Genomic DNA, 24,524 nt, shown 5'->3' with positions numbered 1-24,524 from the left:
AGTGAGTGGGTGAGTAAGTGAGTGAGTGGGTGAGTGAGTGGGTGAGTGTGTGAGTGAGTGAGTGAGTGGGTGGGGAGTGGGTGAGTGTGTGAGTGGGTGAGTGAATATGAGTGAGTGGGAAGTGAGTGAGAGTGAGTGAGTGGGAAGTGAGTGAGTTGTGAGTGGGTGAGTGAGTGGGTGAGTGTGTGAGTGAGTGGGTGGGTGAGTGAGTGTGTGAGTGAATATGAGTGAGTGGGTGAGTGAGTGGGAAGTGAGTGAGTGTGAGTGGGTGAGTGAGTGGGTAAGTGAGTGAGTGTGAGTGGGTGAGTAAGTGAGTGAGTGTGTGAGTGAGTGGGTGGGTGAGTGAGTGTGTGAGTGAATATGAGTGAGTGGGTGAGTGAGTGTGAGTGGTGAGTGAGTGGGTGAGTGAGTGGGAAGTGAGTGAGTGTGAGTGGGTGAGTGAGTGAGTGGGTGAGTGAGTGGGTGAGTGAGTGTGTGAGTGAAGTGGGTGAGTGAGTGGGTGAGTGTGAGTGGGTGAGTGGGTGAGTGAGTGAGTGGGTGAGTGAGTGTGAGTGGGTGAGTGAGTGGGTGAGTGAGTGGGTGAGTGTGAGTGGGTGAGTGAGTGTGAGTGGGTGAGTGGGTGGATGAGTGGGTGAGTGAGTGTGTGAGTGGGTGAGTGAGTGGGTGAGTGGGTAGGTAAGTGAGTGAGTGTGAGTGGGTGAGTGAGTGGGTGAGTGAGTGGGTAAGTGAGTGAGTGGGTGAGTGTGAGTGGGTGAGTGAGTGGGTAAGTGAGTGAGTGGGTAAGTGAGTGGGTAAGTGAGTGAGTGAGTGGGTGAGTGAGTGTGAGTGGGTGAGTGAGTGGGTAAGTGAGTGAGTGGGTGAGTGAGTGGGTAAGTGAGTGAGTGTGAGTGGGTGAGTGAGTGGGTAAGTGAGTGAGTGAGTGGGTGAGTGAGTGTGAGTGGGTGAGTGAGTGGGTAAGTGAGTGAGTGTGAGTGGGTGAGTGAGTGGGTAAGTGAGTGAGTGAGTGGGTGAGTGAGTGTGAGTGGGTGAGTGAGTGGGTAAGTGAGTGAGTACATAGCAACACACCTTGACAAGTTACTGTATCCGGTTCCTTCCCGCTGCGAAGGCTTAAGAGAAATAAAGGCTCTGTGTTTGATCCTGCGAGGCCCCCGTCCAACTAGCCCCTCCTTCGTTTCCATGGGAACTCGGGACGCTCTCTGAAGTATCGCGATATTTCAAAGGGAAATCTGCCCAAACGGCGAGCTGCCCGGGTATTGTACTGGGGGGATTATTGGCTTTATTTTCTTAAAGCATTACAGGGGGTATTAGTGGCATTTAGCGACAGAGATTACTGGGGTAATACCGGGTATTAATTCAGGGTATTAGACCGAGAGCTAACTGGGAGGCGGGGCTGGGGTATCAGTGCAGGGTATTAGGCCAGGGAGTTACTGGGAGGCGGGGCTGGGGTATCAGTGCAGGGTATTAGGCCAGGGAGTTACTGGGAGGCGGGGCTGGGGTATCAGTGCAGGGTATTAGGCCAGGGAGTTACTGGGAGCGGGCTGGGGTATCAGTGCAGGGTATTAGGCCAGGGAGTTACTGGGAGGCGGGGCTGGGTATCAGTGCAGGTATTAGGCCAGGGAGTTACTGGGAGGCGGGCTGGGTATCAGTGCAGGGTATTAGGCCAGGGGTTACTGGGAGGCGGGGCTGGGTATCAGTGCAGGGTATTAGGCCAAGGAGTTACTGGGAGGCGGGGCTGGGGTATCAGTGCAGGGTATTAGGCCAGGGAGTTACTGGGAGGCGGGGCTGGGGTATCAGTGCAGGGTATTAGGCCAGGGAGTTACTGGGAGGCGGGGCTGGGGTATCAGTGCAGGGTATTAGGCCAGGGAGTTACTGGGAGGCGGGGCTGGGGTATCAGTGCAGGGTATTAGGCCAGGGAGTTACTGGGAGGCGGGGCTGGGGTATCAGTGCAGGGTATTAGGCCAGGGAGTTACTGGGAGGCGGGGCTGGGGTATCAGTGCAGGGTATTAGGCCAGGGAGTTACTGGGAGGCGGGCTGGGGTATCAGTGCAGGGTATTAGGCCAGGGAGTTACTGGGAGGCGGGGCTGGGGTATCAGTGCAGGGTATTAGGCCAGGGAGTTACTGGGAGGCGGGGCTGGGGTATCAGTGCAGGGTATTAGGCCAGGGAGTTACTGGGAGGCGGGGCTGGGGTATCAGTGCAGGGTATTAGGCCAGGGAGTTACTGGGAGGCGGGGCTGGGGTATCAGTGCAGGGTATTAGGCCAGGGAGTTACTGGGAGGCGGGGCTGGGGTATCAGTGCAGGGTATTAGGCCAGGGAGTTACTGGGAGGCGGGGCTGGGGTATCAGTGCAGGGTATTAGGCCAGGGAGTTACTGGGAGGCGGGCTTGGGGTATCAGTGCAGGGTATTAGGCCAGGAGTTACTGGGAGGCGTGGGCCTGGGGGTATTCAGTTGCAGGGTATTAGGCCAAGGAGTTACTGGGAGGCGGGGCTGGGGTATCAGTGCAGGGTATTAGGCCAAGGAGTTACGGAGGCGGGGCTGGGGTATCAGTGCGGGTATTAGGCCAGGAGTTACTGGGAGGTGGGCTGGGGTATCAGTGCAGGGTATTAGACCGAGAGCTAACTGGGAGGCGGGGCTGGGGTATCAGTGCAGGGTATTAGATCATTAGTTACTGGGAGGCGGGGCTGGGGTATCAGTGCAGGGTATTAGGCCAAGGAGTTACTGGAGGCGGGCTGGGGTATCAGTGCAGGGTATTAGGCCAGGGAGTTACTGGGAGGCGGGGCTGGGGTATCAGTGCAGGGTATTAGGCCAGGGAGTTACTGGGAGGCGGGGCTGGGGTATCAGTGCAGGGTATTAGGCCAGGGAGTTACTGGGAGGCGGGCTGGGTATCAGTGCAGGGTATTAGGCCAGGGAGTTACTGGGAGGCGGGCTGGGGTATCAGTGCAGGGTATTAGATCATTAGTTACTGGGAGGCGGGGCTGGGGTATCGGGTATCAGTTGCCAGGGTATTAGGCCAAGGAGTTACTGGGAGGCGGGGCTGGGGTATCAGTGCAGGGTATTAGGCCAGGGAGTTACTGGGAGGCGGGGCTGGGGTATCAGTGCAGGGTATTAGGCCAGGGAGTTACTGGGAGGCGGGGCTGGGGTATCAGTGCAGGGTATTAGGCCAGGGAGTTTACTGGGAGGCGGGGCTGGGGTATCAGTGCAGGGTATTAGGGCCAGGGAGTTACTGGGAGGCGGGGCTGGGGTATCAGTGCAGGGTATTAGGCCAGGGAGTTACTGGGAGGCGGGGCTGGGGTATCAGTGCAGGGTATTAGGGCCAGGGAGTTACTGGGAGGCGGGGCTGGGGTATCAGTGCAGGGTATTAGGCCAGGGAGTTACTGGGAGGCGGGGCTGGGGTATCAGTGCAGGGTATTAGGCCAGGGAGTTACTGGGAGGCGGGGCTGGGGTATCAGTGCAGCGGTATTAGGCCAGGGAGTTACTGGGAGGCGGGGCTGGGGTATCAGTGCAGGGTATTAGGCCAGGGAGTTACTGGGAGGCGGGGCTGGGGTATCAGTGCAGGGTATTAGGCCAGGGAGTTACTGGGAGGCGGGCTGGGGTATCAGTGCAGGGTATTAGGCCAGGGAGTTACTGGGAGGCGGGGCTGGGGTATCAGTGGCAGGGTATTAGGCCAGGGAGTTACTGGAGGCGGGCTGGGGTATCAGTGCAGGGTATAGGCAGGAGTTACTGGGAGGCGGGGCTGGGGTATCAGTGCAGGGTATTAGGCCAGGAGTTACTGGGGAGGCGGGGCTGGGGTATCAGTGCAGGGTATTAGGCCAAGGAGTTACTGGGAGGCGGGGCTGGGGTATCAGTGCAGGGTATTAGGCCAAGGAGTTACTGGGAGGCGGGGCTGGGGTATCAGTGCAGGGTATTAGGCCAAGGGAGTTACTGGGAGGCGGGGCTGGGGTATCAGTGCAGGGTATTAGGCCAGGGAGTTACTGGGAGGCGGGGCTGGGGTATCAGTGCAGGGTATTAGGCCAGGGAGTTACTGGGAGGCGGGGCTGGGGTATCAGTGCAGGTATTAGGCCAGGGAGTTACTGGGAGGCGGGGCTGGGGTATGCAGGTATGCAGGTGGAGCGCGTATTAGGCCAGGGAGTTACTGGGAGGCGGGGCTGGGGTATCAGTGCAGGGTATTAGGCCAAGGAGTTACTGGGAGGCGGGGCTGGGGTATCAGTGCAGGGTATTAGGCCAAGGAGTTACTGGGAGGCGGGGCTGGGGTATCAGTGCAGGGTATTAGGCCAGGGAGTTACTGGGAGGCGGGGCTGGGGTATCAGTGCAGGGTATTAGGCCAGGGAGTTACTGGGAGGCGGGGCTGGGGTATCAGTGCAGGGTATTAGGCCAGGGAGTTACTGGGAGGCGGGGCTGGGGTATCAGTGCAGGGTATTAGGCCAGGGGAGTTACTGGGAGGCGGGGCTGGGGTATCAGTGCAGGGTATTAGGCCAGGGAGTTACTGGGAGGCGGGGCTGGGTTAGTGCAGGGCGGCGGTATCAGTGCAGGGTATTAGGCCAGGGAGTTACTGGGAGGCGGGCTGGGGTATCAGTGCAGGGTATTAGGCCAGGGAGTTACTGGGAGGCGGGGCTGGGGTATCAGTGCAGGGTATTAGGCAGGGAGTTTACTGGGAGGCGGGGCTGGGTATCAGTGCAGGGTATTAGGCCAGGAGTTTACTGGGAGGCGGGGCTGGGTATCAGTGCAGGGTATTAGGCCAAGGAGTTACTGGGAGGCGGGGCTGGGTATCAGTGCAGGGTATTAGGCCAAGGAGTTACTGGGAGGCGGGGCTGGGTATCAGTGCAGGGTATTAGGCCAGGGAGTTACTGGGAGGCGGGGCTGGGGTATCAGTGCAGGGTATTAGGCCGAGGAGTTACTGGGAGGCGGGCTGGGGTATCAGTGCAGGGTATTAGACAGAGTTACTGGGAGGCGGGGCTGGGGTATCAGTGCAGGGTATTAGGCCAAGGAGTTACTGGGAGGCGGGGCTGGGGTATCAGTGCAGGGTATTAGGCCAGGGAGGGGAGGCGGGGCTGGGGTATCAGTGCAGGGTATTAGGCCAGGGAGTTACTGGGAGGCGGGGCTGGGTATCAGTGCAGGGTATTAGGCCAGGGAGTTACTGGGAGGCGGGGCTGGGGTATCAGTGGCAGGGTATTAGGCCAGGGAGTTACTGGGAGGTGGGGCTGGGGTATCAGTGCAGGGTATTAGATCATTAGTTACTGGGAGGCGGGGCTGGGGTATCAGTGCAGGGTATTAGATCATTAGTTACTGGGAGGCGGGGCTGGGGTATCAGTGCAGGGTATTAGGCCAAGGAGTTACTGGGAGGCGGGGCTGGGGTATCAGTGCAGGGTATTAGGCCAGGGAGTTACTGGGAGGCGGGGCTGGGGTATCAGTGCAGGGTATTAGGCCAGGGAGTTACTGGGAGGCGGGGCTGGGGTATCAGTGCAGGGTATTAGGCCAGGGAGTTACTGGGAGGCGGGGCTGGGGTATCAGTGCAGGGTATTAGGCCAGGGAGTTACTGGGAGGCGGGGCTGGGGTATCAGTGCAGGGTATTAGGCCAGGGAGTTACTGGGAGGCGGGGCTGGGGTATCAGTGCAGGGTATTAGGCCAGGGAGTTACTGGGAGGCGGGGCTGGGGTATCAGTGCAGGGTAATTAGGCCAGGGAGTTACTGGGAGGCGGGGCTGGGGTATCAGTGCAGGGTATTAGGCCAGGGAGTTACTGGGAGGCAGGGCTGGGGTATCAGTGCAGGGTATTAGGCCAAGGAGTTACTGGGAGGCGGGGCTGGGGTATCAGTGCAGGGTATTAGGCCAGGGAGTTACTGGGAGGCGGGGCTGGGGTATCAGTGCAGGGTATTAGGCCAGGGAGTTACTGGGAGGCGGGGCTGGGGTATCAGTGCAGGGTATTAGGCCAAGGAGTTACTGGGAGGCGGGGCTGGGGTATCAGTGCAGGGTATTAGGCCATGGTATCCTTATGGTTGGGGTATTAGGACAGGAATGGAGTGCCCCTGCCCCTGAGTGTTTTGGGGGAGACTATGTTTTTAGGGGCTACTTCTAGAGAGCAGGGCACATTGGGCAGTAGATGGGGGTAGGGGGGCAGAATTGGGGGTATATTTTTGGGGTTACCAGTACCATTAATGTGCTCTGATACAACTCTCCCTCCTTTCAGCTCGGCGACATCTCGGAACTGATGGCTGTGAGTTTGGCTGTGGGGTCATCTCTCACTCTGTGTGGTGTCTCTGTCTTTCCCCTCCCGTCTGTCTGTCTCACTCTGTGTGGTGTCTCTGCCTTTCCCCTCCCGTCTGTCTGTCTCACTCTGTGTGGTGTCTCTGTCTTTCCCCTCCCGTCTGTCTGTCTCACTCTGTCTGGTGTCTCTGCCTTTCCCCTCCCGTCTGTCTGTCTGTCTCACTCTGTGTGGTGTCTCTGTCTTTCCCCTCCCGTCTGTCTGTCTGTCTCACTCTGTGTGGTGTCTCTGTCTTTCCCCTCCCGTCTGTCTGTCTGTCTCACTCTGTGTGGTGTCTCTGTCTTTCCCCTCCCGTCTGTCTGTCTGTCTCACTCTGTGTGGTGTCTCTGTCTTTCCCCTCCCGTCTGTCTGTCTGTCTCACTCTGTGTGGTGTCTCTGTCTTTCCCCTCCCGTCTGTCTGTCTGTCTCACTCTGTGTGGTGTCTCTGCCTTTCCCCTCCCGTCTGTCTGTCTCACTCTGTGTGGTGTCTCTGCCTTTCCCCTCCCGTCTGTCTGTCTGTCTCACTCTGTGTGGTGTCTCTGCCTTCCCCTCCCGTCTGTCTCACTCTGTGTGGTGTCTCTGCTTTCCCCTCCCGTCTGTCTGTCTGTCTCACTCTGTGTGGTGTCTCTGCCTTTCCCCTCCCGTCTGTCTGTCTGTCTCACTCTGTGTGGTGTCTCTGCCTTTCCCCTCCCGTCTGTCTGTCTCACTCTGTGTGGTGTCTCTGCCTTTCCCCTCCCGTCTGTCTGTCTCACTCTGTGTGGTGTCTCTGCCTTTCCCCTCCCGTCTGTCTGTCTGTCTCACTCTGTGTGGTGTCTCTGCCTTTCCCCTCCCGTCTGTCTGTCTCACTCTGTCTGGTGTCTCTGTCTTTCCCCTCCCGTCTGTCTGTCTCACTCTGTCTGGTGTCTCTGTCTTTCCCCTCCCGTCTGTCTGTCTGTCTCACTCTGTGTGGTGTCTCTGCCTTTCCCCTCCCGTCTGTCTGTCTCACTCTGTCTGGTGTCTCTGCCTTTCCCCTCCCGTCTGTCTGTCTCACTCTGTGTGGTGTCTCTGCCTTTCCCCTCCCGTCTGTCTGTCTGTCTCACTCTGTGTGGTGTCTCTGCCTTTCCCCTCCCGTCTGTCTGTCTGTCTCACTCTGTGTGGTGTCTCTGCCTTTCCCCTCCCGTCTGTCTGTCTCACTCTGTGTGGTGTCTCTGCCTTTCCCCTCCCGTCTGTCTGTCTGTCTCACTCTGTGTGGTGTCTCTGCCTTTCCCCTCCCGTCTGTCTGTCTGTCTGTCTCACTCTGTGTGGTGTCTCTGCCTTTCCCCTCCCGTCTGTCTGTCTCACTCTGTCTGGTGTCTCTGTCTTTCCCCTCCCGTCTGTCTGTCTCACTCTGTCTGGTGTCTCTGTCTCTGTCTTTCCCCTCCCGTCTGTCTGTCTCACTCTGTCTGGTGTCTCTGTCTCTGTCTTTCCCCTCCCGTCTGTCTGTCTCACTCTGTGTGGTGTCTCTGCCTTTCCCCTCCCGTCTGTCTGTCTCACTCTGTGTGGTGTCTCTCTCTCTGCCTTTCCCCTCCCGTCTGTCTGTCTCACTCTGTGTGGTGTCTCTGTCTTTCCACTCCCGTCTGTCTGTCTCACTCTGTGTGGTGTCTCTGCCTTCCCCTCCCGTCTGTCTGTCTGTCTCACTCTGTGTGGTGTCTCTGTCTCTGCCTTTCCCCTGCCGTCTGTCTGTCTCACTCTGTGTGGTGTCTCTGCCTTCCCCTCCCGTCTGTCTGTCTGTCTCACTCTGTGTGGTGTCTCTGTCTCTGCCTTTCCCCTGCCGTCTGTCTGTCTCACTCTGTGTGGTGTCTCTGCCTTTCCCCTCCCGTCTGTCTGTCTCACTCTGTGTGGTGTCTCTGCCTTTCCCCTCCCGTCTGTCTGTCTGTCTCACTCTGTGTGGTGTCTCTGCCTTTCCCCTCCCGTCTGTCTGTCTCACTCTGTGTGGTGTCTCTGCCTTTCCCCTCCCGTCTGTCTGTCTGTCTCACTCTGTGTGGTGTCTCTGCCTTTCCCCTCCCGTCTGTCTGTCTGTCTCACTCTGTGTGGTGTCTCTGCCTTTCCCCTCCCGTCTGTCTGTCTGTCTCACTCTGTGTGGTGTCTCTGCCTTTCCCCTCCCGTCTGTCTGTCTCACTCTGTCTGGTGTCTCTGTCTTTCCCCTCCCGTATGTCTGTCTCACTCTGTCTGGTGTCTCTGTCTCTGTCTTTCCCCTCCCGTCTGTCTGTCTCACTCTGTGTGGTGTCTCTGCCTTTCCCCTCCCGTCTGTCTGTCTCACTCTTTGTGGTGTCTCTGTCTCTGCCTTTCCCCTCCCGTCTGTCTGTCTCACTCTGTGTGGTGTCTCTGCCTTTCCCCTCCCGTCTGTCTGTCTCACTCTGTGTGGTGTCTCTGCCTTTCCCCTCCCGTCTGTCTGTCTGTCTCACTCTGTGTGGTGTCTCTGTCTCTGCCTTTCCCCTCCCGTCTGTCTGTCTGTCTCACTCTGTGTGGTGTCTCTGTCTCTGCCTTTCCCCTCCCGTCTGTCTGTCTGTCTCACTCTGTGTGGTGTCTCTGCCTTTCCCCTGCCGTCTGTCTGTCTGTCTCACTCTGTGTGGTGTCTCTGCCTTTCCCCTCCCGTCTGTCTGTCTCACTCTGTCTGGTGTCTCTGTCTTTCCCCTCCCGTCTGTCTGTCTCACTCTGTCTGGTGTCTCTGCCTTTCCCCTCCCGTCTGTCTGTCTCACTCTGTGTGGTGTCTCTGCCTTTCCCCTCCCGTCTGTCTGTCTCACTCTGTGTGGTGTCTCTGCCTTTCCCCTCCCGTCTGTCTGTCTCACTCTGTGTGGTGTCTCTGCCTTTCCCCTCCCGTCTGTCTGTCTCACTCTGTGTGGTGTCTCTGCCTTTCCCCTCCCGTCTGTCTGTCTGTCTCACTCTGTGTGGTGTCTCTGCCTTTCCCCTCCCGTCTGTCTGTCTCACTCTGTCTGGTGTCTCTGTCTTTCCCCTCCCGTCTGTCTGTCTCACTCTGTCTGGTGTCTCTGTCTCTGTCTTTCCCCTCCCGTCTGTCTGTCTCACTCTGTGTGGTGTCTCTGCCTTTCCCCTCCCGTCTGTCTGTCTGTCTCACTCTTTGTGGTGTCTCTGTCTCTGCCTTTCCCCTCCCGTCTGTCTGTCTCACTCTGTGTGGTGTCTCTGTCTTTCCCCTCCCGTCTGTCTGTCTCACTCTGTGTGGTGTCTCTGCCTTTCCCCTCCCGTCTGTCTGTCTCACTCTGTGTGGTGTCTCTGTCTTTCCCCTCCCGTCTGTCTGTCTCACTCTGTGTGGTGTCTCTGCCTTTCCCCTCCCGTCTGTCTGTCTGTCTGTCTCACTCTGTGTGGTGTCTCTGTCTCTGCCTTTCCCCTGCCGTCTGTCTGTCTGTCTCACTCTGTGTGGTGTCTCTACCTTTCCCCTCCCGTCTGTCTGTCTGTCTCACTCTGTGTGGTGTCTCTGTCTTTCCCCTCCCGTCTGTCTGTCTGTCTCACCATGTGGGGTATCTCACTGCCTATCTGTCTCATTCTGTGGGGTGTCTCTGTCTGTCTCACCATGTGGGGTGTCTCACTGCCTATCTGTCTCATTCTGTGGGGTGTCTCTGTCTGTCTCACCATGTGGGGTGTCTCACTGCTTGTCTTATCCCATGCAGTGTCTCAATCACTACTGGGCTCACCCCATGGGGTGTCTCTGTAACTGCCTGTCACTTGCCCCCATTTCCCCACTTCCTGCCCCTATTTCCCCAGACATCCCCATTGGCTGACGTTGCTGATGGAGGCATCACATGACCTTCTCATTTCCAGGCTCTAACCTTCCCCACCGTCTCGGCCACGACGGCCCCCCTGTCGGAGCTGCGCATCCCTCTCCCGGGCGCGGTGTTCCTGGCTGTCTCTTTGTATCTCGTTGTACTGCTCGCCCTTCTCCTGATGCACCAGTGCCTGCAGGTAAGTACCATGTGACCTGTATGCCCCCCAGTATATAGTCTGCCCCTCGGGCACCAGTGCCTGCAGGTAAGTACCATGTGACCTGTATGCCCCCCAGTATTTAGTCTGCCCCTCGGGCACCAGTGCCTGCAGGTAAGTACCATGTGACCTGTATGCCCCCCCAGTATTTAGTCTGCCCCTCGGGCACCAGTGCCTGCAGGTAAGTACCATGTGACCTGTATGCCCCCCAGTATTTAGTCTGCCCCTCGGGCACCAGTGCCTGCAGGTAAGTACCATGTGACCTGTATGCCCCCCCAGTATTTAGTCTGCCCCTCGGACACCAGTGCCTGCAGGTAAGTACCATGTGACCTGTATGCCCCCAGTATTTAGTCTGCCCCTCGGGCACCAGTGCCTGCAGGTAAGTACCATGTGACCTGTATGCCCCCCCAGTATATAGTCTGCCCCTCGGGCACCAGTGCCTGCAGGTAAGTACCATGTGACCTGTATGCCCCCCCAGTATTTAGTCTGCCCCTCGGGCACCAGTGCCTGCAGGTAAGTACCATGTGACCTGTATGCCCCCCCAGTATTTAGTCTGCCCCTCGGGCACCAGTGCCTGCAGGTAAGTACCATGTGACCTGTATGCCCCCCCAGTATTTAGTCTGCCCCTCGGGCAGTTACACACAGTTACCCCCCTCACCTCTGCCCTTTCTGTTCCACAGGCGCGTGGATGTTGCCCCGCATGTCTGGGTTGGCAGCTAGTGGGGGCATTTGGGGTATGTGACATGTGTGTGAGCTGTGCCCAGTCCTGTGACTGCAAAGTGCCCTCCATCACCCGCTGTATGGATACCTGCTGCCCAAGCAAACCGGTAGGTGCCAGGCAAGTGGGAGAACTGCCCCGACCAAAGCAATCTACTCACTACTGGGCTGGATTGGGGCATTCCCTATCTGCCCACAGGCAACCTGACTTTCTGACCAATGAATCACTCATTCCCCCTCTCTTGGTAGGGAACCCCATAACCTGACTGCCCTTACAGTAAGGAACCCCTTCCTATGCTGATGGTGAGATCCCCTTCCCTACCCACCCCCAATGTATCACTCATTCCCCCTCTCTTGGTAGGGAACCCCATAACCTGACTGCCCTTACAGTAAGGAACCCCTTCCTATGCTGATGGTGAGATCCCCTTTCCCCCCCACCCCCAATGTATCACTCATTCCCCCTCTCTTGGTAGGGAACCCCATAACCTGACTGCCCTTACAGTAAGGAACCCCTTCCTATGCTGATGGTGAGATCCCCTTTCCCCCCCACCCCCAATGTATCACTCATTCCCCCTCTCTTGGTAGGGAACCCCATAACCTGACTGCCCTTACAGTAAGGAGCCCCTTCCTATGCTGATAGTGAGATCCCCTTTCCCCCCCACCCCCAATGTATCACTCATTCCCCCTCTCTTGGTAGGGAACCCCATAACATGACTGCCCTTACAGTAAGGAGCCCCTTCCTATGCTGATAGTGAGATCCCCTTTCCTCCCCACCCCCAATGTATCACTCATTCCCCCTCTCTGGGTAGGGAACCCCATAACCTGACTGCCCTTACAGTAAGGAGACCATTCCTATGCTGATAGTGAGATCTCCTTACCTCCCCACCCCCAATGTATCACTCATTCCCCCTCTCTGGGTAGGGAACCCCATAACCTGACTGCCCTTACAGTAAGGAACCCCTTCCTATGCTGATGGTGAGATCCCCTTTCCTCCCCACCCCCAATGAATCACTCATTCCCCCTCTCTTGGTAGGAATCCCATAACCTGACTGCCCTTACAGTAAGGAACCCCTTCCTATGCTGATGGTGAGATCCCCTTTCCTCCCCACCCCCAATGTATCACTCATTCCCCCTCTCTTGGTAGGGAACCCCATAACCTGACTGCCCTTACAGTAAGGAGACCATTCCTATGCTGATAGTGAGATCCCCTTTCCTCCCCACCCCCAATGTATCACTCATTCCCCCTCTCTTGGTAGGGAACCCCATAACCTGACTGCCCTTACAGTAAGGAACCCCTTCCTATGCTGATAGTGAGATCCCCTTTCCTCCCCACCCCCAATGTATCACTCATTCCCGCTCTCTTGGTAGGGAACCCCATAACCTGACTGCCCTTACAGTAAGGAACCCCTTCCTATGCTGATAGTGAGATCCCCTTTCCTCCCCACCCCCAATGTATCACTCATTCCCGCTCTCTTGGTAGGGAACCCCATAACCTGACTGCCCTTACAGTAAGGAACCCCTTCCTATGCTGATAGTGAGATCCCCTTTCCTCCCCACCCCCAATGTATCACTCATTCCCCCTCTCTAGGTAGGGAACCCCATAACCTGACTGCCCTTACAGTAAGGAGCCCCTTCCTATGCTGATAGTGAGATCTCCTTACCTCCCCACCCCCAATGTATCACTCATTCCCCCTCTCTTGGTAGGGAACCCCATAACCTGACTGCCCTTACAGTAAGGAACCCCTTCCTATGCTGATGGTGAGATCCCCTTTCCCCCCCGCCCCCAATGTATCACTCATTCCCCCTCTCTGGGTAGGGAACCCCATAACCTGACTGCCCTTACAGTAAGGAACCCCTTCCTATGCTGATGGTGAGATCCCCTTTCCCCCCCCACCCCCAATGTATCACTCATTCCCCCTCTCTGGGTAGGGAACCCCATAACCTGACTGCCCTTACAGTAAGGAACCCCTTCCTATGCTGATGGTGAGATCCCCTTTCCCCCCCACCCCCAATGTATCACTCATTCCCCCTCTCTTGGTAGGGAACCCCATAACCTGACTGCCCTTACAGTAAGGAACCCCTTCCTATGCTGATGGTGAGATCCCCTTTCCCCCCCACCCCCAATGTATCACTCATTCCCCCTCTCTTGGTAGGGAACCCCATAACCTGACTGCCCTTACAGTAAGGAACCCCTTCCTATGCTGATGGTGAGATCCCCTTCCCATTATGTGACTGTAGTTCTATAGGATCTGGCTGTTTGCTGACTGTGCCTCTTTGTCCTTCAGAACTGTGACAGTTGCCGCGGCTGCTCCTGTTGCCCCCTGTGTGATTTTGCCTGTACGTGCCAGCCCCCTGACTGCAGCACCATCAACTGCATGTGCTGTGAGATCAGACTGCGGTGACCTGGGCCCAGACGCCCCACCATGACTCTGCCCAACGGCTCCCTCTATGGGCGGCTTCCCCACAGTGCCTGACCCCATGGCTATGGAGCTACATTCCCCATTTTGCTTTTTTTCCATTTTCTGGGGCACAAGAGGCATTTGTGGCAATTAGACCACAGTGAGTGGCCAAGGGACACTGGGAAATGGCGGGTATATTGTTCAGTGCCAATCAGAACTCCACACAGGCCATAGTCTTGCCTCTCACTCACCTATAAAATAAACATGGCGGGGAGATGAGAAAACAGGGATACACTTGGCCTCTTTCTCTCCCAGCTTCTATAGCAATGATGCCTTCAACTCCCAGCATCCTTTGCTAGCCAAATGGAGTGGTTCATAAGAAGAAGAGGGTGACTCTTGCACTTTGCTATAAAGTATATGCTTTGGGGCAAAACCAAAAGCCCCATCTATGTTTCCATATCACCAACCCCAGTCAATAGCCTCTGCTTATTTTAACTCTTCCGTTGCCATTAACATGTATGTATTTGTGTTTCTCTCACACTGACAGTATTTTGTGCTTTAAATCTATTTTTATATTCTGGAAATAATTTCCAACTGGTGTGTCTTTTGTTATGGGAATGGGATCATTTCCCTGTGCTGCCAGGGATCTGGGGCTCTCTCTGTGTTATGAATGGTTACTTGGATGGAGGAGAGCCCCCGGGGCTACACAGCGGGGTATTTATATAAACTATAGTAGGGTTTCTGTAGCAAACACCCCAGCTGTACCAGTGCAGGAACGGCTGCCCCCGGGGCTACACAGCGGGGTATTTATATAAACTATAGTAGGGTTTCTGTAGCAAACACCCCAGCTGTACCAGTGCAGGAATGGCTGCCCCCGGGGCTACACAGCGGGGTATTTATATAAACTATAGTAGGGTTTCTGTAGCAAACACCCCAGCTGTACCAGTGCAGGAATGGCTGCCCCCGGGGCTACACAGCGGGGTATTTATATAAACTATAGTAGGGTTTCTGTAGCAAACACCCCAGCTGTACCAGTGCAGGAACGTCTGCCCCCGGGGCTACACAGCGGGGTATTTATATAAACTATAGTAGGGTTTCTGTAGCAAACACCCCAGCTGTACCAGTGCAGGAATGGCTGCCCCCGGGGCTACACAGCGGGGTATTTATATAAACTATAGTAGGGTTTCTGTAGCAAACACCCCAGCTGTACCAGTGCAGGAACGGCTGCCCCCGGGGCTACACAGTGGGGTATTTATATAAACTATAGTAGGGTTTCTGTAGCAAACACCCCAGCTGTACCAGTGCAGGAATGGCTGCCCCCGGGGCTACACAGCGGGGTATTTATATAAACTATAGTAGGGTTTCTGTAGCAAACACCCCAGCTGTACCAGTGCAGGAATGGCTGCCCCCGGGGCTACACAGCGGGGTATTTATATAAACTATAGTAGGGTTTCTGTAGCAAACACCCCAGCTGTACCAGTGCAGGAACGGCTGCCCCCGGGGCTACACAGCGGGGTATTTATATAAACTATAGTAGGGTTTCTGTAGCAAACACCCCAGCTGTACCAGTGCAGGAATGGCTGCCCCCGGGGCTACACAGCGGGGTATTTATATAAACTATAGTAGGGTTTCTGTAGCAAACACCCCAGCTGTACCGGTGCAGGAATGGCTGCCCCCGGGGCTACACAGCGGGGTATTTATATAAACTATAGTAGGGTTTCTGTAGCAAACACCCCAGCTGTACCAGTGCAGGAATGGCTGCCCCCGGGGCTACACAGCGGGGTATTTATATAAACTATAGTAGGGTTTCTGTAGCAAACACCCCAGCTGTACCAGTGCAGGAATGGCTGCCCCCGGGGCTACACAGCGGGGTATTTATATAAACTATAGTAGGGTTTCTGTAGCAAACACCCCAGCTGTACCAGTGCAGGAATGGCTGCCCCCGGGGCTACACAGCGGGGTATTTATATAAACTATAGTAGGGTTTCTGTAGCAAACACCCCAGCTGTACCAGTGCAGGAATGGCTGCCCCCGGGGCTACACAGCGGGGTATTTATATAAACTATAGTAGGGTTTCTGTAGCAAACACCCCAGCTGTACCAGTGCAGGAATGGCTGCCCCCGGGGCTACACAGCGGGGTATTTATATAAACTATAGTAGGGTTTCTGTAGCAAACACCCCAGCTGTACCGGTGCAGGAACGGCTGCCCCCGGGGCTACACAGCGGGGTATTTATATAAACTATAGTAGGGTTTCTGTAGCAAACACCCCAGCTGTACCAGTGCAGGAATGGCTGCCCCCGGGGCTACACAGCGGGGTATTTATATAAACTATAGTAGGGTTTCTGACATTGTTTTTACCAGTGTGGGGCAACACACTTTTATTTTTTGGTGTTACTGTTCCTTTAAGAGAGCCCCGGGCTGTTTGTACAGTGCAGCAGCAGCCGCTATTATAGTGGGAATAGTATGAGACATTATAGGATATTGGCACCAGGGAACAACTCTCTCATGGAGCCCGGATAGCTCAGTCGGTAGAGCATCAGACTTTTAATCTGAGGGTCCAGGGTTCAAGTCCCTGTTCGGGCGGTTCCTGCTTTTGTACTTTATTTGTGTAAAAAAATAGCTGTATTTGTCCTGTAACTCCTTGTGATTCTTTTTCTTCTAATTTCAGCCAATTAACTTAATTTATTAACATGAAGGATAGAAATAAATAACAACTACAAGGCGTTGTCTGTGCAGTTCAGTCATCGGCGGCGCAGGTGGCGCTGTGGAGCACTCACTAACGACCCAGCCATTAATACAGTAGGCAGATCCAGCCACTTATAGCTCTGTCTCTCTGTAGCTGCTGCTATACGGCCACAGGCACATTACTGCCACATTAGCAGCTCATAGGGGGGCAAGAGCCTGAGAGTGCTGGGCCTAAGGAGAGAGTGCTGGGCCCAAAGAGAGAGTGCTGGGCTCAAGGAGAGAGTGCTGGGCCCAAGGAGAGAGTGCTGGGCCCAAGGAGAGAGTGCTGGGCTCAAGGAGAGAGTGCTGGGCCTAAGGAGAGAGTGCTGGGCCCAAAGAGAGAGTGCTGGGCCCAAGGAGAGAGTGCTGGGCCCAAGGAGAGAGTGCTGGGCCCAAGGAGAGAGTGCTGGGCTCAAGGAGAGAGTGCTGGGCCCAAGGAGAGAGTGCTGGGCCCAAGGAGAGAGCGCTGGGCCCAAGGAGAGCGCTGGGCCCAAGGAGAGAGCGCTGGGCCCAAGGAGAGAGCGCTGGGCCCAAGAGAGAGCGCTGGGCCCAAGGAGAGAGTGCTGAGCCCAAAGAGAGAGTGCTGGGCCCAAGGAGAGAGTGCTGGGCCCAAGGAGAGAGTGCTGGGCCCAAGGAGAGAGTGCTGGGCCCAAGGAGAGAGTGCTGGGCCCAAGGAGAGAGTGCTGGGCCCAAGGAGAGAGTGCTGGGCCCAAAGAGAGAGTGCTGGGCCCAAGGAGAGAGTGCTGGGCCCAAGGAGAGAGTGCTGGGCCCAAGGAGAGAGTGCTGGGCCCAAGGAGAGAGTGCTGGGCCGAAGAGAGAGTGCTGGGCCCAAGGAGAGAGTGCTGGGCCCAAGGAGAGAGTGCTGGGCCCAAAGAGAGAGTGCTGGGCCCAAGGAGAGAGTGCTGGGCCCAAGGAGAGAGTGCTGGGCCCAAGGAGAGAGTGCTGGGCCCAAGGAGAGAGTGCTGGGCCCAAAGAGAGAGTGCTGGGCCCAAGGAGAGAGTGCTGGGCCCAAGGAGAGAGTGCTGGGCCCAAGGAGAGAGTGCTGGGCCCAAGGAGAGAGTGCTGGGCCGAAGAGAGAGTGCTGGGCCCAAGGAGAGAGTGCTGGGCCCAAGGAGAGAGTGCTGGGCCCAAAGAGAGAGTGCTGGGCCCAAAGAGAGAGTGCTGGGCCCAAGGAGAGAGTGCTGGGCCCAAGGAGAGAGTGCTGGGCCCAAGGAGAGAGTGCTGGGCCCAAGGAGAGAGTGCTGGGCCCAAGGAGAGTGCTATATTAAATTCACTTCTTTTAGAATACCAGCTAATTTAGCAGGGGGCTGGGTGACATTCACCTTACAAGGGGAGCTGACCTTTAGTTTAACTCTTCGTGTATTATGGAGTGGCCTATTCTTAGCAACTCGTCAGTTCCAGCTTGCTATCTGGTTGTTAGGGGTCACTGACCCGGCAGCCACATATGCTATTGCTCTGTGAGGCCACAGTGTTATCATGATTATTGTCACTTTGTATTCCTTATCTTTCTAGCCAGGCCCTCTCCTATTCATCTTCAAGTCTGCTAATTGGACCCTAACAACCAGGTTGCTGTGCATTGTCTGGGAATATCACTGCCTGTCAGTTACAGGTGAACTACCTCTTTAATGTGGTCGTGTAGGGCAAAATGGAGACAGCAGAGCAAGATGGGAAGGGGCAGAATGTATATGGTAGGGCAGGATGAAGACAGCAGGCCAAGATGGGGATGGTGGGATAGAGATGGCAGGGAGAGATGGGGATGGTGGGATAGAGATGGCAGGGAGAGATGGGGATGGTGGGATAGAGATGGCAGGGAGAGATGGGGATGGTGGGATAGAGATGGCAGGGAGAGATGGGGATGGTGGGATAGAGATGGCAGGGAGAGATGGGGATGGTGGGATAGAGATGGCAGGGAGAGATGGGGATGGTGGGATAGAGATGGCAGGGAGAGATGGGGATGGTGGGATAGAGATGGCAGGGGTAGATGGGGATGGTGGGATAGAGATGGCAGGGAGAGATGGGGATGGTGGGATAGAGATGGTAGGGAGAGATGGGGATGGTGGGATAGAGATGGCAGGGGTAGATGGGGATGGTGGGATAGAGATGGCAGGGAGAGATGGGGATGGTGGGATAGAGATGGCAGGGAGAGATGGGGATGGTGGGATAGAGATGGTAGGGAGAGATGGGGATGGTGGGATAGAGATGGCAGGGAGAGATGGGGATGGTGGGATAGAGATGGCAGGGAGAGATGGGGATGGTGGGATAGAGATGGCAGGGAGAGATGGGGATGGTGGGATAGAGATGGCAGGGGTAGATGGGGATGGTGGGATAGAGATGGCAGGGAGAGATGGGGATGGTGGGATAGAGATGGCAGGGAGAGATGGGGATGGTGGGATAGAGATGGCAGGGAGAGATGGGGATGGTGGGATAGAGATGGCAGGGGTAGATGGGGATGGTGGGATAGAGATGGCAGGGGTAGATGGGGATGGTGGGATAGAGATGGCAGGGAGAGATGGGGATGGTGGGATAGAGATGGCAGGGAGAGATGGGGATGGTGGGATAGAGATGGCAGGGGTAGATGGGGATGGTGGGATAGAGATGGCAGGGAGAGATGGGGATGGTGGGATAGAGATGGCAGGGGTAGATGGGGATGGTGGGATAGAGATGGCAGGGAGAGATGGGGATGGCAGGGAGAGATGGCAGGAGGAGATGGGGATGGCAGGGAGAGATGGCAGGAGGAGATGGGGATGGCAGGGAGAGATGGCAGGAGGAGATGGGGATGGCAGGGGGAGATGGGGATGGCAGGGAGAGATGGCAGGAGGAGATGGGGATGGCAGGAGGAGATGGGGATGGCAGGGAGAGATGGCAGGGGGAGATGGGGATGGCAGGGAGAGATGGCAGGGGGAGATGGGGATGGCAGGGAGAGATGGCAGGGGGAGATGGGGATGGCAGGGAGAGATGGCAGGGGGAGATGGGGATGGCAGGGCAGGATGGAGGTGGCAGGGGGAGAGGGAGACAGCAAGGCAAGAGGAACACATTGGGGCAGTTGTCGCTGTAGTTCACCTCCCATTTGCCAGTAGGTGACACTTTGCCTCCCATTTGCCAGTAGGTGACACCACGCAGAGTGTTGGAGGCAGAAATAAACTCCTGTTGGGTGGGTGACTCCCAGCACCCTGGGTGGGTGACTCAGCTGTTGCTCATAAAGTCGTTTCCCTTCATCCTAAAATACCCCAAGTCCCTCCTGTGAGCGTCACGGGGCTACTCTTGTGCCCCATCTGTCTGTTCTTCATACGACCTCCCTGTTATTCTTACTGTAAACTCCCTTCACCCTCAGTGTAACCGGGGCACCTACTGAGCCTGCGGGCACCCAGTGTCTGGCCTTAAAGGGGAAAATCACTGGCAGGGTGCCAATATGGCAGGTACCCCCAGTAGCTACAATCACTAACCCCTTCCCCCTGGGCAGTACCTGGGGCAGGGCACGAGCGGGGGTAACTACACACAGAGTGCACTCTTATTCACTGCTTCTGGGTTTGCCCTGTGCCATCCTGGGTAGGTGCAAATGCAGCACAGTCCTGTTTCACTGGCACAGAATGTACCTGCACATGTACCCCGGGATGGGGAGTTTCTTACATAATAGGAGCACTGGCCTGGGGTAGGAGATGAGCAATTCAATGGGGGTGTCAAACAGATTAACTGCCCCCCCCCCCCAATTATTTTACCTTTCCTTCTTTACATTGTTCTTCTTGTGCAAGGCCAGGTTTAAGCAGGGACAGTCTGTACCTAATGAAGGGGAAGCAATGGCTGCACAGTATCAGGGACAGGCTCAGGCAGGGGTGGGTCTGTACCTAATGTAGGGGAACCAATGGCTGCACAGTATCAGGGACAGGCTCAGGCAGGGCTGGGTCTGTACCTAATGTAGGGGAAGCAATGGCTGCACAGTATCAGGGACAGGCTCAGGCAGGGCTGGGTCTGTATCTAATGTAGGGGAACCAATGGCTGCACAGTATCAGGGACAGGCTCAGGCAGGGCTGGGTCTGTACCTAATGTAGGGGAACCAATGGCTGCACAGTATCAGGGACAGGCTCAGGCAGGGGTGGGTCTGTACCTAATGTAGGGGAACCAATGGCTGCACAGTATCAGGGACAGGCTCAGGCAGGGCTGGGTCTGTACCTAATGTAGGGGAACCAATGGCTGCACAGTATCAGGACAGGCTCAGGCAGGGGTGGGTTTGTACCTAATGTAGGGGAAGCAATGGCTGCACAGTATCAGGACAGGCTCAGGCAGGGGTGGGTTTGTACCTAATGTAGGGGAAGCAATGGCTGCACAGTATCAGGACAGGCTCAGGCAGGGCTGGGTCTGTACCTAATGTAGGGGAAGCAATGGCTGCACAGTATCAGGACAGGCTCAGGCAGGGGTGGGTCTGTACCTAATGTAGGGGAAGCAATGGCTGCACAGTATCAGGACAGGCTCAGGCAGGGCTGGGTCTGTACCTAATGTAGGGGAAGCAATGGCTGCACAGTATCAGGACAGGCTCAGGCAGGGCTGGGTCTGTATCTAATGTAGGGGAAGCAATGGCTGCACAGTATCAGGACAGGCTCAGGCAGGGCTGGGTCTGTATCTAATGTAGGGGAACCAATGGCTGCACAGTATCAGGGACAGGCTCAGGCAGGGGTGGGTCTGTATCTAATGTAGGGGAAGCAATGGCTGCACAGTATCAGGACAGGCTCAGGCAGGGGTGGGTCTGTATCTAATGTAGGGGAAGCAATGGCTGCACAGTATCAGGACAGGCTCAGGCAGGGTGGGTCTGTATCTAATGTAGGGGAAGCAATGGCTGCACAGTATCAGGACAGGCTCAGGCAGGGGTGGGTTTGTACCTAATGTAGGGGAAGCAATGGCTGCACAGTATCAGGACAGGCTCAGGCAGGGCTGGGTCTGTACCTAATGTAGGGGAAGCAATGGCTGCACAGTATCAGGACAGGCTCAGGCAGGGGTGGGTTTGTACCTAATGTAGGGGAAGCAATGGCTGCACAGTATCAGGACAGGCTCAGGCAGGGCTGGGTCTGTACCTAATGTAGGGGAAGCAATGGCTGCACAGTATCAGGACAGGCTCAAGCAGGGCTGGGTCTGTACCTAATGTAGGGGAACCAATGGCTGCACAGTATCAGGGACAGGCTCAGGCAGGGGTGGGTCTGTACCTAATGTAGGGGAAGCAATGGCTGCACAGTATCAGGACAGGCTCAGGCAGGGGTGGGTCTGTACCTAATGTAGGGGAAGCAATGGCTGCACAGTATCAGGACAGGCTCAGGCAGGGCTGGGTCTGTATCTAATGTAGGGGAAGCAATGGCTGCACAGTATCAGGGACAGGCTCAGGCAGGGGTGGGTCTGTACCTAATGTAGGGGAAGCAATGGCTGCACAGTATCAGGACAGGCTCAGGCAGGGGTGGGTCTGTACCTAATGTAGGGGAAGCAATGGCTGCACAGTATCAGGACAGGCTCAGGCAGGGCTGGGTCTGTATCTAATGTAGGGGAAGCAATGGCTGCACAGTATCAGGGACAGGCTCAGGCAGGGCTGGGTCTGTATCTAATGTAGGGGAACCAATGGCTGCACAGTATCAGGGACAGGCTCAGGCAGGGCTGGGTCTGTACCTAATGTAGGGGAAGCAATGGCTGCACAGTATCAGGGACAGGCTCAGGCAGGGCTGGGTCTGTACCTAATGTAGGGGAAGCAATGGCTGCACAGTATCAGGGACAGGCTCAGGCAGGGGTGGGTCTGTACCTAATGTAGGGGAACCAATGGCTGCACAGTATCAGGGACAGGCTCAGGCAGGGCTGGGTCTGTATCTAATGTAGGGGAAGCAATGGCTGCACAGTATCGGGACAGGCTCAGGCAGGGGTGGGTCTGTACCTAATGTAGGGGAAGCAATGGCTGCACAGTATCAGGGACAGGCTCAGGCAGGGCTGGGTCTGTACCTAATGTAGGGGAACCAATGGCTGCACAGTATCAGGACAGGCTCAGGCTGGGCTGGGTCTGTATCTAATGTAGGGGAACCAATGGCTGCACAGTATCGGGACAGGCTCAGGCAGGGCTGGGTCTGTACCTAATGTAGGGGAACCAATGGCTGCACAGTATCAGGGACAGGCTCAGGCAGGGCTGGGTCTGTACCTAATGTAGGGGAACCAATGGCTGCACAGTATCAGGGACAGGCTCAGGCAGGGTGGGTCTGTATCTAATGTAGGGGAACCAATGGCTGCACAGTATCGGGACAGGCTCAGGCAGGGCTGGGTCTGTATCTAATGTAGGGGAACCAATGGCTGCACAGTATCAGGACAGGCTCAGGCAGGGCTGGGTCTGTACCTAATGTAGGGGAACCAATGGCTGCACAGTATCAGGACAGGCTCAGGTAGGGCTGGGTCTGTACCTAATGTAGGGGAACCAATGGCTGCACAGTATCAGGGACAGGCTCAGGCAGGGCTGGGTCTGTACCTAATGTAGGGGAACCAATGGCTGCACAGTATCAGGACAGGCTCAGGCAGGGGTGGGTCTGTATCTAATGTAGGGGAACCAATGGCTGCACAGTATCAGGACAGGCTCAGGTAGGGCTGGGTCTGTACCTAATGTAGGGGAACCAATGGCTGCACAGTATCAGGGACAGGCTCAGGCAGGGCTGGGTCTGTACCTAATGTAGGGGAACCAATGGCTGCACAGTATCAGGACAGGCTCAGGCAGGGCTGGGTCTGTACCTAATGTAGGGGAACCATGGCTGCACAGTATCAGGGACAGGCTCAGGCAGGGCTGGGTCTGTACCTAATGTAGGGGAAGCAATGGCTGCACAGTATCAGGACAGGCTCAGGCAGGGGTGGGTTTGTACCTAATGTAGGGGAAGCAATGGCTGCACAGTATCAGGACAGGCTCAGGCAGGGGTGGGTTTGTACCTAATGTAGGGGAAGCAATGGCTGCACAGTATCAGGACAGGCTCAGGCAGGGCTGGGTCTGTACCTAATGTAGGGGAAGCAATGGCTGCACAGTATCAGGACAGGCTCAGGCAGGGGTGGGTCTGTACCTAATGTAGGGGAAGCAATGGCTGCACAGTATCAGGACAGGCTCAGGCAGGGCTGGGTCTGTACCTAATGTAGGGGAAGCAATGGCTGCACAGTATCAGGACAGGCTCAGGCAGGGCTGGGTCTGTATCTAATGTAGGGGAAGCAATGGCTGCACAGTATCAGGACAGGCTCAGGCAGGGGTGGGTCTGTATCTAATGTAGGGAAGCAATGGCTGCACAGTATCAGGGACAGGCTCAGGCAGGGGTGGGTCTGTACCTAATGTAGGGGAAGCAATGGCTGCACAGTATCAGGACAGGCTCAGGCAGGGGTGGGTCTGTATCTAATGTAGGGGAACCAATGGCTGCACAGTATCAGGGACAGGCTCAGGCAGGGCTGGGTCTGTATCTAATGTAGGGGAAGCAATGGCTGCACAGTATCAGGACAGGCTCAGGCAGGGCTGGGTCTGTATCTAATGTAGGGGAAGCAATGGCTGCACAGTATCAGGACAGGCTCAGGCAGGGGTGGGTCTGTATCTAATGTAGGGGAAGCAATGGCTGCACAGTATCAGGGACAGGCTCAGGCAGGGGTGGGTCTGTATCTAATGTAGGGGAAGCAATGGCTGCACAGTATCAGGACAGGCTCAGGCAGGGGTGGGTCTGTATCTAATGTAGGGGAAGCAATGGCTGCACAGTATCAGGACAGGCTCAGGCAGGGGTGGGTCTGTATCTAATGTAGGGGAAGCAATGGCTGCACAGTATCAGGACAGGCTCAGGCAGGGGTGGGTCTGTATCTAATGTAGGGGAAGCAATGGCTGCACAGTATCAGGACAGGCTCAGGCAGGGGTGGGTCTGTATCTAATGTAGGGGAAGCAATGGCTGCACAGTATCAGGACAGGCTCAGGCAGGGGTGGGTCTGTATCTAATGTAGGGGAAGCAATGGCTGCACAGTATCAGGGACAGGCTCAGGCAGGGGTGGGTCTGTATCTAATGTAGGGGAAGCAATGGCTGCACAGTATCAGGACAGGCTCAGGCAGGGGTGGGTCTGTATCTAATGTAGGGGAAGCAATGGCTGCACAGTATCAGGACAGGCTCAGGCAGGGGTGGGTTTGTACCTAATGTAGGGGAAGCAATGGCTGCACAGTATCAGGACAGGCTCAGGCAGGGGTGGGTTTGTACCTAATGTAGGGGAAGCAATGGCTGCACAGTATCAGGACAGGCTCAGGCAGGGCTGGGTCTGTACCTAATGTAGGGGAAGCAATGGCTGCACAGTATCAGGACAGGCTCAGGCAGGGGTGGGTTTGTACCTAATGTAGGGGAAGCAATGGCTGCACAGTATCAGGACAGGCTCAGGCAGGGCTGGGTCTGTACCTAATGTAGGGGAAGCAATGGCTGCACAGTATCAGGACAGGCTCAAGCAGGGCTGGGTCTGTACCTAATGTAGGGGAACCAATGGCTGCACAGT

At 56.0% G+C, this 24,524-nt stretch overlaps 1 protein-coding gene and 1 non-coding gene across 2 annotated transcripts; both read left to right on the top strand.

Annotated features, from left to right (window-relative positions):
* Nucleotides 1-1,163: 1,163 nt before the first annotated feature.
* On the top strand, nucleotides 1,164-13,887 carry LOC116407715 (keratin-associated protein 5-2). The gene is made up of 5 exons (XM_031893594.1): nucleotides 1,164-1,250; nucleotides 6,180-6,206; nucleotides 10,026-10,166; nucleotides 10,865-11,011; nucleotides 13,187-13,887. Exons 2-5 carry the CDS (start codon nucleotides 6,201-6,203, stop codon nucleotides 13,301-13,303), a joined length of 411 nt encoding a protein of 136 aa, XP_031749454.1. The 5' UTR covers nucleotides 1,164-1,250; nucleotides 6,180-6,200; the 3' UTR covers nucleotides 13,304-13,887.
* Nucleotides 13,888-15,811: 1,924 nt separating this feature from the next.
* trnak-uuu lies at nucleotides 15,812-15,884 on the top strand. The gene has a single exon. It is a non-coding gene; the product is annotated as a tRNA-Lys (tRNA).
* The last annotated feature ends 8,640 nt before the right edge of the window (nucleotides 15,885-24,524 follow it).

The sequence above is a fragment of the Xenopus tropicalis genome, chromosome 9 (genome assembly GCF_000004195.4).
Source record: "Xenopus tropicalis strain Nigerian chromosome 9, UCB_Xtro_10.0, whole genome shotgun sequence".
Lineage (NCBI taxonomy): Eukaryota > Metazoa > Chordata > Amphibia > Anura > Pipidae > Xenopus > Xenopus tropicalis.
The sequence above is the reverse complement of the archived record's forward strand: the minus strand, read 5'-3'. Positions and strand labels throughout refer to the sequence as shown.